We start from the raw sequence: 15742 nt of genomic DNA, 5'->3' as shown, positions 1-15742 counted from the left end.
ACGCGAAGCGTGCGTAAAACGTCCATTTACGCACGCCGTGATATAAAAATACTAATTAGTCTCGAAAAAGTAAAGTCACGTAGCTAAAAAAATCCAAAATAGTAGGTACCTACGAGTATGTAGGTACACACTTCCTTGATTCAGTGGGTCTAAGGCTCTTGGCTCCTGCCGACCCGTTCCACTAGCCTTGTTCGGAACTCGTTCTCGTAAAAATCTTTTCGGCATTACATTTAAAAGTAACATTTAATAATTGCGATTAAATAAGTCGAGCGACCTTGTATATTATGTGAGCGCAGAGTTGAATGCCAACTACAGCAAGAGCACGACGTCAGTTTTTATCCTGAACTTTCGTAAGTTAATTTCGTAATTTTTTCCACAAGTAGCTGATATTAGGCTCCTTTATATTTACAGACATTGAACGTGTCAGACACAGCTCGAGTCAGTCAAAATCTATACAATATTTTGACAGACACGGCTCGTATCTGCACGCCCGTGCTACGGTAGATGTAAATATATGTATATTTTACATACTGTATAGCAGAATACATTTTTGTATGCCTCGACACGCGTCTGACACACTCTATGTCTGTGGATGTAAATCAACATATTTACTCGTAATTTACAGACCTAAAGCACACTAAAGTATCAAGAATATAAAAAGGAATTGGGAGTAACGGATTGCTTTAAATATACAACAATTGATACACTACCCACAAGTTGACTACTCGTAACAAAATTATTGTAAAAGTAGAGTATTTATAAAAAAGATGGACATCTAGTTATTAATTATAATCATTAGGGATATTTTAGCTAATTATAGTACTTTACATTCAAATGTTCTCAAGCTATATAACGTCTACAAAACGTTTGTTATCCCCAAACATCTAAATCTGCTCTATCAATCTGTGCAACCACACTGCCAAATTAAAGTCTCAGAAACAAACTACAAGGGGAGCTACTCAAGCAACGCACCAGGAAGTCCTTTCTTGGTGTGGTGGTAATTTGTGGAAAGGCCGGAAACAGACGACACGTTGGTTTGGCAACTCGAGTGGCGCAACAAGCAATGCCACTGCAGACCTTCGTGGCCACCGTCACACGCCCCCACATACAGGCGGCTTGCAATATTGTAGCTCACAAAAACACTATTCAGTTTAACAGCAGCCATGTATACGACACTTGTGCAGATTTAAATAATAATTTATATAATGTAATTGGAAGCTAACCCTTTGTGATTAAAGTAGTATTGTCTTCATGCCAAAGTGGTAAATTAGGAATATTAGAACGATTTAAAACGCTTTGCAAGTTTTAAGTGACATCCTCCTGTATATGTGACAGGAACACAAACTTGTTATAAGATATTCCTTACAGTGTATGCCGGTCCAATCGACGAGTGTTTACTCTTTAGACAACATCTAGTCAAAAGGTATGTTTGTTTTGTACTTTTACTACAACTTAAATAGGTATTATAAAGCTAACGATATTGTTAGTTTGTTTGAATGATCTAACTATTTTTTGAAACTGGAACTAAGTAATCTTTGGAATAGAGTCGTAGTTTTTGTCCCATTATGGGACGTTGAAAAATATTTTTGAATTTGAATGGCAATTAAGGAAAGATTCAGGCTATTTCATATCACGTCTTATTCTTTACAAGACGCTATTTGCAAACGCGAGTCAAACCTCGAGTCACCGCTGGATATATTATTTATAACCATGTTAACTTCAAGCGTATTTCTCTATTGTTGGCATTGTTTCATCTTGGACAACAACGTATACACTTTAAAAATGTCTATTAAATAGCATTAGCCAAATGATAATAGCTATTATACAATCATTAACTTTGCCATTAAGTGCAAATTTTGTAATGGAGTTCTGCTAATGATGTTAGTTATATTTATGATGGAAGTAAAGTGAGGTATTCCAGCTTGAACGATGGCGCGGCGAAGCTTGGCCGCGGCGCTGGCGCTGTGCCTCCTCGCCAACGGGTTCTGCTTTCCTCACATGCATCGCCGGAAACGAGCTGACGGTGACAACGACCAGGTGAGATATTAGCATTAATATTTGTTAATGTAATCACTGTGATAAAGGTGGTTGAACCTATAGTAGTGCGACTCTATAGGCACCATAAACCTATTTCTGGCTTACCTACGGCAACTTATAACAACAGCGTTAGCCCGCAAATACATGCGATCCAAACATTCCATTGGGTGGACTCTAATCCTTGATAAGTAGTGTTCACCCAGATGGGGATGATTATAGATATCGACAGGCACCAGCTGCTCTCTACTGTGTATAATGTGTACGTTTTTTTTTTTTTTTATTTCTGAAGGTTGCAATTGTACATATACACAACTCTAACAAACCTTTTAATTATTTTAATAATATTTTAAATCAGATAGATCGCATCACTGAACATTTTACAATCCGAGATAAACTCCTATCTTAATGTAATATTTGTTTACTTATTGCTATGGTCAGTATTTTCCAGTATAAGTATCAGATTGATTATAAATTTGCTGGCTAGTTGCTTCCGCGAAGTAAAAAGTGACCTTAAGTGACTATGTCATGCTAAAACGGTAACGTACCTACAAAGTAGGGTCGCCACTGTTACTATAATATAGTATTGTGTACATTTACTACATTTTAGTCAATTTTATTATCTATTATAATGTTATCTATATATTTTCACTGTTAATGCTTGACTTGGCTCTCCCCCGAAAATGTTTCATGGTCATAAAGCAATTTTATTAATTAGTATATCATCTCATATTAAATAGGAAAGTAATACAATTCATAGTATGGTAGTGTTTTAATAATTCGTAAATATAAACATAACGATCAAATCAATCACAGTTTATAATACTGAAATAGTATATAAAACACATATAATTTTTTGTTTATTATTAGTACTTAACTAATAATAAACAAAAAATATTGCTTATAATATTGTGTGCTCAGTAGAAATTTAACAGATTTTTAATAAGAAATATTACGCATTTTTTAAATTAAGATTTATTTTATCTTAATATAATACTATGGAAAAAAATATTATTACTGTTTTATATAGATCATACAGTGAGGCAACATTTTTTCTTTTTGTTGAACAATAGTGCTACTTAATAGAACTAGTGGCCAAGATAGATTTTGTTTTCCTTAAGAGCGTAATTTAAGAGTAGGTAAGTACATCGCTGGCTACCTGTTATAGTTTAAGTACTTTTTATGAATACATAAACAGAACAGTTTACGTGTTATGTTTATTTTGATAGACCAAATATAGAACTAAATATTAAGTGCATCCGTTAAACCGCTAGTGCTTAATTTAAGAGGACATCGCTGGCTGCCCTGTCTATTTAAAGTAAATTTTTGTAGAAACGAAAACTGAACAAATTATGAATTTTATTTATTTATGTAGAACAAATATAGAACCAATACCAATATGTAGTGCTTTGGTTAAGCAGTAGGGCATGGTCAATCGCTGGGTACAGATAGGCGGCTTTCTTTGGCCTATTTCTTACCTATATTTGAGGTTACATTATAGTATATATTAGCTAAATCATTGTTTTTTTTTCAAAGTACCTAATTAGTATGTAATAATTAGTATATTTCTGCACTGGTTTTTGTCAGAAATACTATTTTTCATCAAAAACATCTGGCAACCCTACTTCAAAGTAAGACTAAAATTAAAATGTTAAGTGGAAAGCGGCCAAGGTGTTTTGATTCGTGTGAAAGGAATTCAGTTTAAAAGCGATTACGAGTTTTGTGACCCTTAAGTGCTTTACAAAAGGACAATATTAATTTACTCCCATGGTCCGAATTTCACATTAACTAGTTAATTCTTGCTACAGAATATGTGTCACTGCACCGCATTACTTGGTTATTAAAATTGCAGACCACATTATTGCTACACAATTAAGTGAACTATGTACGTAATGATTTTGGGTATTTCGGCTCGCATAACAGCCGAAATACCCAAAATCATTAAGACACTGACAATATTTTAAATATCCAAATGGGTGTTAGAATGATAATGAGATAATGACTAAGTTCTGATTCGACGGTATGATTTTAATTAACCTGATACTAAAAAAAGACCGAAATCGCCCGGCGGAATATTGTTTGCACATGAATGATTTACTTACATAATTCATATTTTTGTGATTCATTTAACGACTTACGATATCATTTTTTCCAAAGGTTTAATATTGTATAATGATATTTTTTTCTTTAAACTGAGTGCAGTCCGTAAATATTGCATTGTATAGCTACCTTCACAAATCGATAGAATTGGATACACTTTTATTTTGTTAAAAAAAGGCTCAGTCTTATCTTTTTGATCAGAGTAATTGGTTTTGTATTTAATAAGATATCATAATTTTATTGTTATTGTTAATGTTGTAGTTCTATAAATATAAATTGTACTATACTGTTGTATTATACATAATTATTTATATATATATATTTCTTATGTGCGTGTGTATGTCACTGAACTCCTCCTAAACGACTGGACTGATTTTGATGAAATTTGTTCTGTGTGTTCAAGGGGACTTGAGAATGGTTTAGATTCACAATTTAGTCCGTGGGAAAAAGATTTTTTAATTAATTTTTAATTCGTAAGTAGTTGTTGATTTTGGAAGGGTTGTTCACCATTAACATTTTTTTAATTATATGGCAACACATCGTTTGCCGGGTCAGCTAGTAGTACTATAACTTTTTAATCGATTTATTATATTGATAATCTAATTATACTGTTCACCAGAGTATTACATCTGAAGATCCTCCAAGTACGACAGAGTCAGCGGTCCCAAGTACGACAGAGTCAGCGGTCCAAAGTACGACAGAGGCAGCGGCCCCAAGTGACGACACTCCTCTCTCCAACGAGGTGGTGCCTTCTTTCCCCGACGACGACGACGATGACGACGACGACGACTTCGAGTCCATGAACACCAGCTCCTCTGGAGACAGCGGCAGCAACATCTTTAGTTTGCTCAGGATTGCCGGGGCTATATTGCCGAGCTCTAGCAACTCTAGGGTAAGTTAGAATGTGTCATTTTTATTAATGTGATGTCTATACGGTTATCGGTAATCTTACTATGACATGTATTCGAAATACCAACATTTCTTATTCATCTTGGAATAGGTACTTTTCTAGACAATTATAATATGTAGGTACCTACGTGTAGCACCGTGCTGTACCTACCTATAACAATGCAATAAGGTTAAGTCACCTAATGCCGAGGGGTTCTGAAATTGGCACCAAATTCCGCTGTATTTACAAAAACAGCTTTTATAAACTATTTACGAACTCATTTTTACTGAAAGGTATGTTATTTAATAAATAATTTATCACTCTATTGTCATATAGCCATCGTAATAGTATTATATGTATGGTTTTTAAAATAATCGCATAGTTTTGCATTAGTGCCTATCTCAAACGTATGCATCATACATTTTGGGCCTTTTGCACGTGAATGTCACGATTTCTCAAATACTTTAATTAAAAATCACAATTACATATAAATGATTTGGTAGTAACTCAAATCGAGTCTCTCCAACTAAGTTACATATGTAAGTACAAATTTTAAAAATTATAATTATTACACCTAGCTACATTTATGCTACCTATCAACAATATTGGATAAATGACGTCAACGTTATCCGTTAAGGTCGGTTAATTACTTTTTTCCGTAAACTGTTCTTTAATACATAATTAAGCATTAAGAAATATAGTAATTACCTACTTCTGGAACAAATCACGGACGTGACCTTCAAGGATAAAAAATATCACTCCGTATTAAATGATATGTAAACAACTAGGCGACCTACTGGCAGACATTTTCTCTAATTTGATTTACCCACAGTTTTATTTGGTACATTTTCCTTATTCACACAAAGAAAGGCGGTATTCATATTAACATAACATACCATAAATTCAATAAATGAAAAAAATACAAACAATAACGATTTCGTAGAAAGTAGAACGTTGTGTAGCATCGAAGTCATTCGAAGTTAAAACTAGAGCTTTTGAAACTTTTAATAATCGTCTTGCAGTTGTGTCTTGTGACATATTATTATGATATTAAGGTTAAACAAACTTGTTACTCGTAAAACACGAGTTTTGGTGCAAGGTTTGTGCTTTTTATCGCCAAAATGACTAACATTCTTATTTCAAGAACATAATCTAGTGGCTAAAAATGAGATAATCATACTCCTCGTATCTTATACTACTTTGTTATAAGTACACGTATCACAGGAGATTTATTTTTTGTTTCACGTTTTCCGCACGATTGACTCTCACAACAACAGTAACAATATGGACACTTTGAAGTGATTGTAACTAAAAATGTGCACTTATTGTGTTTTGCACTGTGTTTTTAATCTGAGTTATTGAAAGTAACAACTTTAAAGAGGCTGTCTGGTAAGTAATATTCCTAAATATTAATTGCATGTGTTTTTCGCCTTACTTCTTAACTGCTTAAACTGTAATACAATTAATAAATTAATATAGGTCTTATAATTAAAACTGTTTTGTATTATGTAACTTCACAGGTACTACGTAACTTTATACAACAGATACTTAAGCTCAACCCGCCTCTACTACGTCGACAATTTATCAATGACAATGAGATAGAGATCGACTACATACCTGATTTAAAACCTCCTCCTCCGTTTCTTAAACAAGAAGAGGGGACAGATAACAGTAACAGTGAGTCTAACAGCGAATCAAATGAGTCCGACAACGCAGCAGAGGAAAGTGTTGAGAACAAGAAGGAGAGTAATTCTAAAGAATCAGAATCTAATGATGCCAGTGTTGATGATGATTCTGATTATTCTGATGAGCCTCTTGGAGGTGGTGATGGCCAGGGTGGCGGCATTTTAGGGCTCCTAGCAGGACTAAGTGGCGGTGTAAGTAAAACTTAACTATTCTTAGAATATCAAAACTTTTTTTACAGTTAAAAGCTTAAGGAGCAGTTTCTGAACTTAGTGCTTTTTTTACATAAGTAATATTCCGTATTTAATGGAGTACCCACCCGATATAAATTACGAGTACGTAGGTACTTCCAATATATTTACCTAATTAAAATTTAATCTGTTATTTAATCTTAACAGCAAAACAATTGATAAGAGTAAATAATCTCCGCCACACACTCTTTTTTCCTTATAATACTTGCTATATTTATAATGGCTACACCTAATAAAAATTTTTAACTATGGTTTTGCAGGAAGATGGTCAATCTGATTTAGGTTCATTACTGGCAACTATAAGTGGTATTGTGGCAAATCTCAGTGTAAGTACATTAAATCTTCATATGTATAAAATAAAGTTTTACTTGAATATAAATAATTTATTCAATTTAACATTATGTTTCCAGGGCGATGGAATTGATCTTAATGCATTAATTGCATCTGGAATTGGACTTTTTGTTGGGCTGTTGGTGAGTATACATTTATTGGTGCCACAGGCACAGCGGTCATATTAACTGTGTTAGACGCAGAGGGTTCCGGGTTAGAACCCCGGCCAGACACCAGATTTAAATTCCAATTTAGATTTTCAATTTGAATATGTTTCTGGGTTGGTTATTTATGCAGTGTTCATTTATTTTGTTGATATAATAATAAAATACCTAAATATTAATATTTTTAATGTTGTAGTCCGAGGGTGAAGAGAACCCAGGGGCCGTAATAGCCAGCTACCTCCTCACGTCCTTGGATACCATCACAGGTGGCGGTTCGGTATGTATTAGTAAATAGTCAATACTGCGGTATTTAAAATATTTAAGCGTCCAATACACCATTTATAGCTACAATCGTAACGTAACAAATGATGTTATTCAGACGGCCAAGGGCCACGGTGACCACTTAATCTTTACCTACTCCTAGATAATTGAACCACATATCTTTTTAATAAATTTATTTCATCTCATATAATAATAATAATTTTTACTAGTTTTCATGTATCATTAATTTCATTTTACAGAAAAATAACGGAGCCTTCTTTGGAACATTTTTATCTAAACTCGTGAAGGGGTCGAGTGCGGTAAGCTATTTTATATTAAACATTACATATTTGATAAGATCACATGATAATTATATTTATATCTTGTAGGCCGGCGACCCAGAAAGCTCGGAGGAGGACGGCAATAAGATGACAATGGCTGATTCCGCCGGATTTTTCTCCAGCTTGATCGTATCGTTACTTGGGAACATGTCTAAGGGCAGCTCGGGTGGATCCCATCCTTGGTGACAAAAATAATCTTCGCCCATTGAAGTTCGATGTTGACACGAAAATTTTCTTCGGAAAAAGTCCACTATGTTGCACAGATAAACGAATCGCTTAATCCTTTCCAAATCATTATACTTTAATTGACCTACGTAATATAATATGGGCACATTTGTTTGCAATGAATGATAGTTATAGAATGTGGTAAAGCCAGTATTAAGTAATATGTAAATATATTACTGAAAACAGGTAACAAGTGTTTTTACAATATTTTTTAAATACAGGTCTCCAGTGAGTGGTATGTAATAACTGTAAATATTTAAAAATAAAATATAAATATAATGCTATAGTCTTATTTCATCCGTTGCTTTATTACTACCTGTGTTATTACTAAAAACTTGTTATTTTAGTCCTATATGTATTTAGTTTCTAATGTAATATAGAAAGAACATATACTCGTACCTATAGATCGCAGGATGGCTAGCATTATTAAAATTGTCCTTAGGGACCCCACGATGATTATAATATGATGAACATCAGATTGCATTGAAGCAGCGTGGTAGGTATGCTCCAGACTTCCGCCAAGGGTGGCGAGAAATTACGCGTCGTTAACCCATTACTGTCCCACTGCTGAGTACGAATCTCCCAGTGTTAAGTAGGTAACTTGTAACGACACCCACATCCGACAAAACCTTTGTTTTTTTTATAATATCATCCATCTGAGTGTAAATGGCTACTGTCGCCCATGGACATATGTAATCGACCCTAGATAATATTAGATTCCTATCTAAGGCCAGCCACAGCGCCGCTACTCTTGAGGACTAAGCTGTAATGCCTTGGAAAAGTATGTCTCTCTTACCACACCCTTCAAACGAGAAACCTGCAACGCGTAACACTGCTGTTATTGGGCTAATAGGTGTGGCGGCGATGCCGCCGGAGGCGAACCACAAAAAGTTCTACCACCTTCAAATATAAAAAAAAATGTCCAGCTAAATGAATACCTATGACAATAAACTACATAGATACTGTAGTCGTTGTCGTCCCACTACTGTCCCACTGCCGGGCACGAGTCTTTCCAGTGTTCCGTAAGTTGTAACGACACCCATATGTGACAAAATGTAAATCTTTAATACGAATGTACGTTACAGATCCAAGACCCAGCGGACGCGCCGTCGCCCCTGTGGACGCTGAAGCTGGACATCCTGCGCGCGGTGGTGCAGTTCGCCACGTCGCTGCTGGGCATGGCGTCCTCCGCGGCATTCTCCTCCTCCGCCGGCTGATGTGCCATACTTATGTGATGTGTGATGAGTCAATAAAACTAAATACTCTATGTACTTTTTTATTTTTAACATTTATTAGGTATATCGAGTGTGAGAGTGAGTTATACTGATAACGCAGTCGTTATATCCCATTGTACTGTTATTTAATACAATGACAGGTCCACATTATACTCCTAGAATACATGCCTACCTATTATTAAGATACCTAGGTAGTAATCAATACGGTAGGTAGGGGTAGGTAGGTATTAATAAATACAGTTAATACAAACATACAACAAGTATCCGATCAACAATAATAATATATTTTATATCATGGCGTGCGTAAATGGACGTTTTACGCACGCTTCGCGTGCGCAAAACCCCCATTTCCGACCCCGTAATATAAAATTTTATACAACACGCGGACGAAAAATGTTTTTCTGACTCGTGTGATTGCAGTCCTCGCCTGCGGCTCGGCCTGCAAACTCACACTTGTCAGAAATAGTACATTACAATACGAGGACGAAAAATTTTTTTTCTGACAAGTGTGAGTTTGCAGGCCGAGCCGCAGGCGAGGACTGCAATCACACGAGTCCGCGTGTTGTATAAAATTTTATATTACGGGGTCGGAAATGGGGGTTTTGCGCACGCGAAGCGTGCGTAAAACGTCAATTTACGCACGCCGTGATATAAAAATTTTTTCGTCCTCGTATTGTAATGTACTATGACAAATACACTAGTTAATCTATAGACATTTTTGGTTACTTCCAAAGATTGATCCGGATTTCAGGGATTTAGGTCATTTTGAAAGACATGTCCATTCACTTTACGAAGTTACCTTCTCCGGTTATTTTGGTTGTAGAAATTATAATCTTGCATCCATAACTGCTGATACTGTTAATTCAGAAATCTGTAAATAAAAAAATATCAAATGAATGCATAGAATAATGAAACGTGATTGAAATAGAATAAAATAAATCATATGCAAATGAATGAAATACTCGTAGAATAAAATAAATCATATGTAGGTTGTTTTTATAATATAATATAGGAGAAGAGCATGCAGTCCACCTGATGGTAAGTGATGATTTCCGCCCATGGACATCTGTAATCACCCCAGATATGATTAGACATTCCTACTTGAGGTCGGTGATAGATGCGCCGCTACCCCTGAGAACTAGGCTGAACGCCTCGGAAAAGTGTGTCTATCTTACCACACTCTTCTCTTATTAAGCAGAAATAGATGTGGCGGTGGTGCCGCCGGAGTCGAACGACAAATGGTTCTACCACCTTCAAAGTATATTCCGTTCATATCTACTTAGGTAGGTACTTTATTAAAAAGTATATAACGCTATACGTGTAAGACATTCAAAATTAATTATCACTTGCTTAAAACGGTGAAGGAAAACATCGTGAGGAAATCTGCATACCTGAGAGATTTATAGAAAAAAAAAGTCTCAAAAGTATGTAGGGGGACAATATTGGATTGATGAAGACGATGACGTCGACGATCTGCATCACCTGCTACTGTTATATTAAAAGTGATAAATGGAACTTACATTGACATGTGGCGGGGTAGAGAGCACGTACAGCACGGTGTCGGCCACGTCAGCCGCGTGGAGCGCCGGCCGCCCCGCCCCGTGCGCGCCCGCCATCGCCGTGCGCACCAGCCCCGGAGATATGCTCTGGAAGGTGACACGATCACCGTCAGAATGCTTGCCACTTACCGGGGGCTAACCAATGCATGTCTAGGAGAATGTAGCTGGTCTTGGAGAAGATATGTTTTTAGGGTTCCGTAAGGAAAATACAAAAAACGGAACCCTTATTCGATCACTCGTACGTCTGTTCTTCTGTTTCGTCAAAACGTATGGAAACATGTTACAATATAACTTAGATATTTAAGAGGAGTCCTGCCAGGAAATGAAGCCTCAATTATTAGTTATAGTCTGGAAAAAGTTGAATAAACTTTTTTGAAACGTTTTTTTAAATTCAAAATTCAACCTTTTGGGAAACTTCCTATACAACTATAAATGTGGTAGGTACCTAATTCCTGCAAGTTGGCACCACCTGTTATCAACTTGCAGGAAGTACCACATGAATTACAACTATAAATGTGGTAATTCCTGCAATTTGGCACCACCTGTTATCAACTTGCAGGAATTACCACATTTATAGTATGTAATTTTTTTTTATTAAAATAAAAAATAGTGTGTGTTTGTGTTCAGTAGATAACTACAATGAAACATAATTGCGATTAATTTATTACTAATCACGTATTTAAATTACAAATTTAATGCAATGAATATCATGACTAATAGTTTTAGTTATGTAATTCGAAAATAATTTAATTATTTACATTGTTTTGATTTCCGATTTTTCTGAGAAAACAAAAACTTACCGTCACTTTAATCTTGCTCTTCATGTGAGCTAGTTCATTCAGTAGGCTCTGAGTGAAGGCTGTGATGGCGTGCTTCGAGGCAGGGTATACGTTGAAGCCGGTGTGTGCAGGTATGTAGTGGCCAGCAACGCTGCATTTATTAAGAATTAAGAATTAAAGAATTAGTAAAATAGTAACAGAAGAATATTTAATAATAATATAAATTTAAGTATTAACGAAAATAAATATAATGGTAGGTATAATAAGAATAAGTAGTCGGTTTATTGTTCTTATGTTAATAATGTTTATGTAGCAATACAGCTAATATTTTGTAAACTAAAACATTTTAATTAAAATAATCATCTTAATTTTCAATAATTACCTGTTAATGTGGATAATATGGCCGTTAAAACCGCGTTTTGTCATGGAGTCCAATGCAAGCCTTGTGCACATAAACGTGCCTTTGACATTGATGTCAACGGTAGCGAAGAAGTCATCATCACTGATTTTCTTATTGGCAAGATCTGTAAGATAAGATAAAAGATAGCTACTGCTTATCTCCGGACATAAACATCCTTTAGTTTGTTAGTGCCTGCTAATTTAGTGACCTGTGAGTGCCGCTGTAGTTCTTGCCTTGGGCCACAGAGATTACTATTTCTATTATAAAAAAATGAGAAGTGTAATAAAAAAATTGTAGGTACCCGTAATATTCCCGTCATGAAACACGCCGGCATTGTTAACTAGAACGTCGACTCCGCCGAAAGTATCTTCAATCCACTTAAATGTGGCCTTTACCTCCGCCGCATTCGACACGTCGCACTGCCTCGATGTTATGTCGCCGTTCACTTCGGATTTCAATTTCTGTAATTTTTTCTAGATTAAAAGAGAGAAGTAGATATTTCGTAGTGAATTAAGTATATATTAAAAGACTGTCATATTGTACCTTGGAGTTGATCTTAATGTAGCCATAAGTTGGATGGTCGAACTATTCAGTAACTGAGTACCTGCTAGTAAACTGAGTAAACCACTCGAGTTTGGAGTCATATGATTTCTTTTTACGAATCCAATTGTGAGATGGGTAAATAGCGTAAATAGAGTTTCATGGTGTAGGCAGGAGATGGATAATGTAACTCTTCAGTGTCAACTGGTAACCGCCCAAATCTGGGCTTAGCTATACTATCCGTTTTTAGTGTACCTATGTTAAAAGCGAGTTTTTAGTCTAAATATTGTTATATTTATCACAACTTTCACCAAGTGTCCGCATATCGGTACAGACAGCTAGACCAATGTGGCGCAGTGAATGCCGGACCGGTTTATCGAGCAAGTGTCAACGTCCAAATTTCTCTAGCATCAATGTTATGAATGTAGGCCTTATATAGATTCTGACTGTTGAGGCATTTTACGAGTTCATGGCCCACACAAATTCCTTAAATCCTAGTGTGGAGCAATATGTGTAGAATTATTTTAGCATTTATAATTATTACTTAAGAGATTTGTAACTTACATCGACGAGTTCTGGTCTGCGGGTCTTTGAAGGTGGTAGAACCCTTTGTGTTTCGACTCCGGCGGTACCACCGCCACACCTATTTCTGCCTAATAACAGCAGTGTTAGGCGCTGCTGTGTTCCGTTTTGAAGGGTGTGGTAAGGGAGACATACTTTTCCGAGGCGTTCCATCTTAGTCCTCAGGGGTAGCAGCGCATCTGTGGCCGACCTCAGGTAGAAATATCTAACCCTATCTGGGGTTGATCACAGATGTCCATGGGCGGGAGTAGCCACTTACCATCAGGTGAGCTGCATGCTCGTCTGTTACTCCTATATTATAAAAAAAAACTTACATCGACGAGTTCTGGTCTCCGGGCGAGCCCCACGACCCGCAGGCCGGCGCGCGCGAGGCGCACGCAGATGGCCGCGCCGATGCCCGCGCTCGCACCCGTCACTACTGCTGTTTTACCAACCCAATCCCTGCCCTGCTCCATTTCCTTTAGTATCCAAAATATCTCATCTAAATATCCTAATTTTTAATTCAAAACGTGTCTTTATACATATCCCTTAGTATCGATATAAAATAATACTATGATTCACAAGTATGTGGCTAATAATCTTAATGTAAACGTATTATACTGTCAACCAATAGAAATCGAATACTTCACAATAGTATAATCACATAAGTATAATTAAGGAATTCCAATAACATTTTAACGTCGGATTTCATCTGGGCATCGATTGAATAAACGCAATATGACTTACTGATTGATAGAAAGTTGGGCAACAAAAATTATTGAAAGAAACAACACTTTGATGAAAGCTTATAACAATAGGCACGAACCTTTTACTTTTTCTTCGATACTTTTACTACTAAAACCACTTGCGCATTCGTGTGCACTCTACAGACACCCGAAGCAGATTGCCAATCACTACAGCACGCTACGGTAGTCGTGCTAACAGTGATCTATTAGCACGCTCGTAGAAACCTCGACGGCCACATTTTGTAAATACCTTGTGTAAATACTCAGGTGGTATGCAACTATACCTATAATAATAACTTCAGACTTCAGAGTTATCAGTAGTGATAGGCATATAAACAAACTGATTTAATAATAATATTTAATCAAAGCACTTAATCTGACTCATAATTATTTAGACGCCAATATCAAAATGATTATCTACATTGTTTATGTTTTTATAAGAGTTTTATTATTCAATTAATAATATAGACACTGTTCCCATTCTGTCAGCGAGCAATAGGTATCAACAAGGTCATATTTTTATGTTATTTACCTATATGCAATTAAAAACATGAGACTACTTGGCACTATTTTAAATTGCAATTGTTTCACCTGATTAATAATGCTTATACGCAATTTATAGGTACATGAACGAACAATAAAATACAGCCGCTAAAGATACTATTATTATGTGTGCAGCACCCCAACCGGGCAAATATTAGAATGATTTTACCAACACAGGGAAAAACAAACACACTATAAAATTGTATATTTTATTAAGGTAATGTTAATAGAAAAATCTCCGACATGATGATTCTTAACAAGGCTAGAAATATTGAATTAATCGACTATACAACTACTATACAACACCCGGCACTTCCACCCACATATCGGATCGACACACTCATAGGAACATTTGCACCTTATTCTAGAGCTGGTCACTCACATATTCACAGTGTCAACAAGTGGAGTCGAATATTTGCCGGTTTTTACAATATTTATTACATGTGGCAATATCGAAATCAACAATTCAAACTCATATGAAGACCCGAATTTAGTTGTACCGTTTTCCACATCTACTCTGTTTTTTTACAACATACAATCCTTGTTGAATATTCATAGTATCGGCGTCGTAGCCAGGGGTTACCTTGACGGACGGCAAGGGCACAAACTTCAGGGAGAACGCATTAAGACAATGCACAAAGGAATAATAAGTCTTACCATCCTTAGACAGTTGCATGTTCGCATGCGTTCACAAATCTTTGTTAATATTTGAGTGACCGGCATAACGTATGCTACAAATCGATAGACACACCTAACGTTTCAACTGAACAATAAACCTACATAACTGGGTAGTCGCCTTTTCACTATTTAAATGGCCGTTTTTATATACCTAATCGCACTAACATTTGAAAATTATGAAATGAACTTCTTTAACAATGTTTCTTAACGATTTATTTTTGTCACTATATATAAACTGATATTGCTTTCTGGTTTTAACTTTTAATAAAATATAGAGATTTAAGTTGACAAGGAAACTACCCATTATTATTTCGCAACAATTAATACAAATCTTTTAACTGCGTAACTCTATGCTAAATCGGTAAGATACAATGTGGAAGGAATTTATAGCTTTACTCCAAGTGATACCAGTACCACTCATAA

At 35.9% G+C, this 15742-nt stretch overlaps 3 protein-coding genes across 11 annotated transcripts; 2 read left to right on the top strand and 1 right to left on the bottom strand.

Annotated features, from left to right (window-relative positions):
* Positions 1-70: 70 nt before the first annotated feature.
* On the top strand, positions 71-9545 carry LOC140746352 (uncharacterized). Of its 8 annotated transcripts, none has more exons than XM_073078470.1 (5): positions 71-350; positions 1369-1423; positions 1904-2037; positions 4754-5026; positions 9364-9545. In XM_073078470.1, exons 3-5 carry the CDS (start codon positions 1930-1932, stop codon positions 9493-9495), a joined length of 513 nt encoding a protein of 170 aa, XP_072934571.1. In that variant the 5' UTR covers positions 71-350; positions 1369-1423; positions 1904-1929; the 3' UTR covers positions 9496-9545. The 8 variants fall into 8 exon arrangements, with proteins under 8 accessions (XP_072934571.1, XP_072934574.1, XP_072934568.1 ...); XM_073078467.1 differs by having other exon boundaries at positions 72-350; positions 1909-2037; XM_073078465.1 differs by having other exon boundaries at positions 73-350; positions 1922-2037.
* LOC140746464 (uncharacterized) lies at positions 6068-8730 on the top strand. The gene is made up of 6 exons (XM_073078616.1): positions 6068-6122; positions 6503-6900; positions 7218-7430; positions 7648-7728; positions 7973-8032; positions 8102-8730. The coding sequence occupies exons 1-6, from the start codon at positions 6068-6070 to the stop codon at positions 8237-8239; spliced, it is 945 nt and encodes a 314-aa protein (XP_072934717.1). The 3' UTR covers positions 8240-8730.
* Positions 9546-10205: 660 nt separating the features above from the next.
* On the bottom strand, positions 10206-14334 carry LOC140746351 (farnesol dehydrogenase-like). Of its 2 annotated transcripts, XM_073078464.1 has the most exons (7): positions 14179-14334; positions 13688-13831; positions 12553-12712; positions 12234-12375; positions 11873-12002; positions 11034-11159; positions 10206-10384 (listed from the first exon to the last, which is right to left on the bottom strand). In XM_073078464.1, exons 2-7 carry the CDS (start codon positions 13826-13828, stop codon positions 10340-10342), a joined length of 744 nt encoding a protein of 247 aa, XP_072934565.1. In that variant the 5' UTR covers positions 13829-13831; positions 14179-14334; the 3' UTR covers positions 10206-10339. The 2 variants fall into 2 exon arrangements, with proteins under 2 accessions (XP_072934565.1, XP_072934564.1); XM_073078463.1 differs by lacking the exons at positions 13688-13831; positions 14179-14334 and adding an exon at positions 13356-13568.
* Between the last annotated feature and the right edge of the window lie 1408 nt (positions 14335-15742).

This window comes from Epargyreus clarus, unplaced genomic scaffold, assembly GCF_041222505.1.
Source record: "Epargyreus clarus isolate Ecla_fem2 unplaced genomic scaffold, WU_Ecla_fem_2.2 ptg000012l, whole genome shotgun sequence".
Classification (NCBI taxonomy): domain Eukaryota; kingdom Metazoa; phylum Arthropoda; class Insecta; order Lepidoptera; family Hesperiidae; genus Epargyreus; species Epargyreus clarus.
Note: the sequence above shows the minus strand (reverse complement) of the source record. Positions and strands in the feature narration are given on the sequence as shown.

Excerpts from the sequence above, each read along its gene's own strand:
- LOC140746352 (XM_073078473.1), top strand. The coding sequence starts at position 1,930 with ATGGCGCGGCGAAGCTTGGCCGCGGCGCTGGCGCTGTGCCTCCTCGCC. Across the intron at positions 2,038-4,753 it reads CTGACGGTGACAACGACCAG|AGTATTACATCTGAAGATCC; the intron begins GTGAGATATTAG and ends ACTGTTCACCAG. Across the intron at positions 5,027-9,363 it reads CGAGCTCTAGCAACTCTAGG|ATCCAAGACCCAGCGGACGC; the intron begins GTAAGTTAGAAT and ends TGTACGTTACAG.
- LOC140746464 (XM_073078616.1), top strand. The coding sequence starts at position 6,068 with ATGATATTAAGGTTAAACAAACTTGTTACTCGTAAAACACGAGTTTTG. Across the intron at positions 7,431-7,647 it reads GACTTTTTGTTGGGCTGTTG|TCCGAGGGTGAAGAGAACCC; the intron begins GTGAGTATACAT and ends TTAATGTTGTAG. Across the intron at positions 8,033-8,101 it reads TCGTGAAGGGGTCGAGTGCG|GCCGGCGACCCAGAAAGCTC; the intron begins GTAAGCTATTTT and ends TATATCTTGTAG.
- LOC140746351 (XM_073078463.1), bottom strand. The coding sequence starts at position 13,526 with ATGGAACGCCTCGGAAAAGTATGTCTCCCTTACCACACCCTTCAAAAC. Across the intron at positions 12,376-12,552 it reads TCATGACGGGAATATTACGG|ATCTTGCCAATAAGAAAATC; the intron begins GTACCTACAATT and ends CTTATCTTACAG. Across the intron at positions 12,003-12,233 it reads CATATTATCCACATTAACAG|CGTTGCTGGCCACTACATAC; the intron begins GTAATTATTGAA and ends TAATAAATGCAG.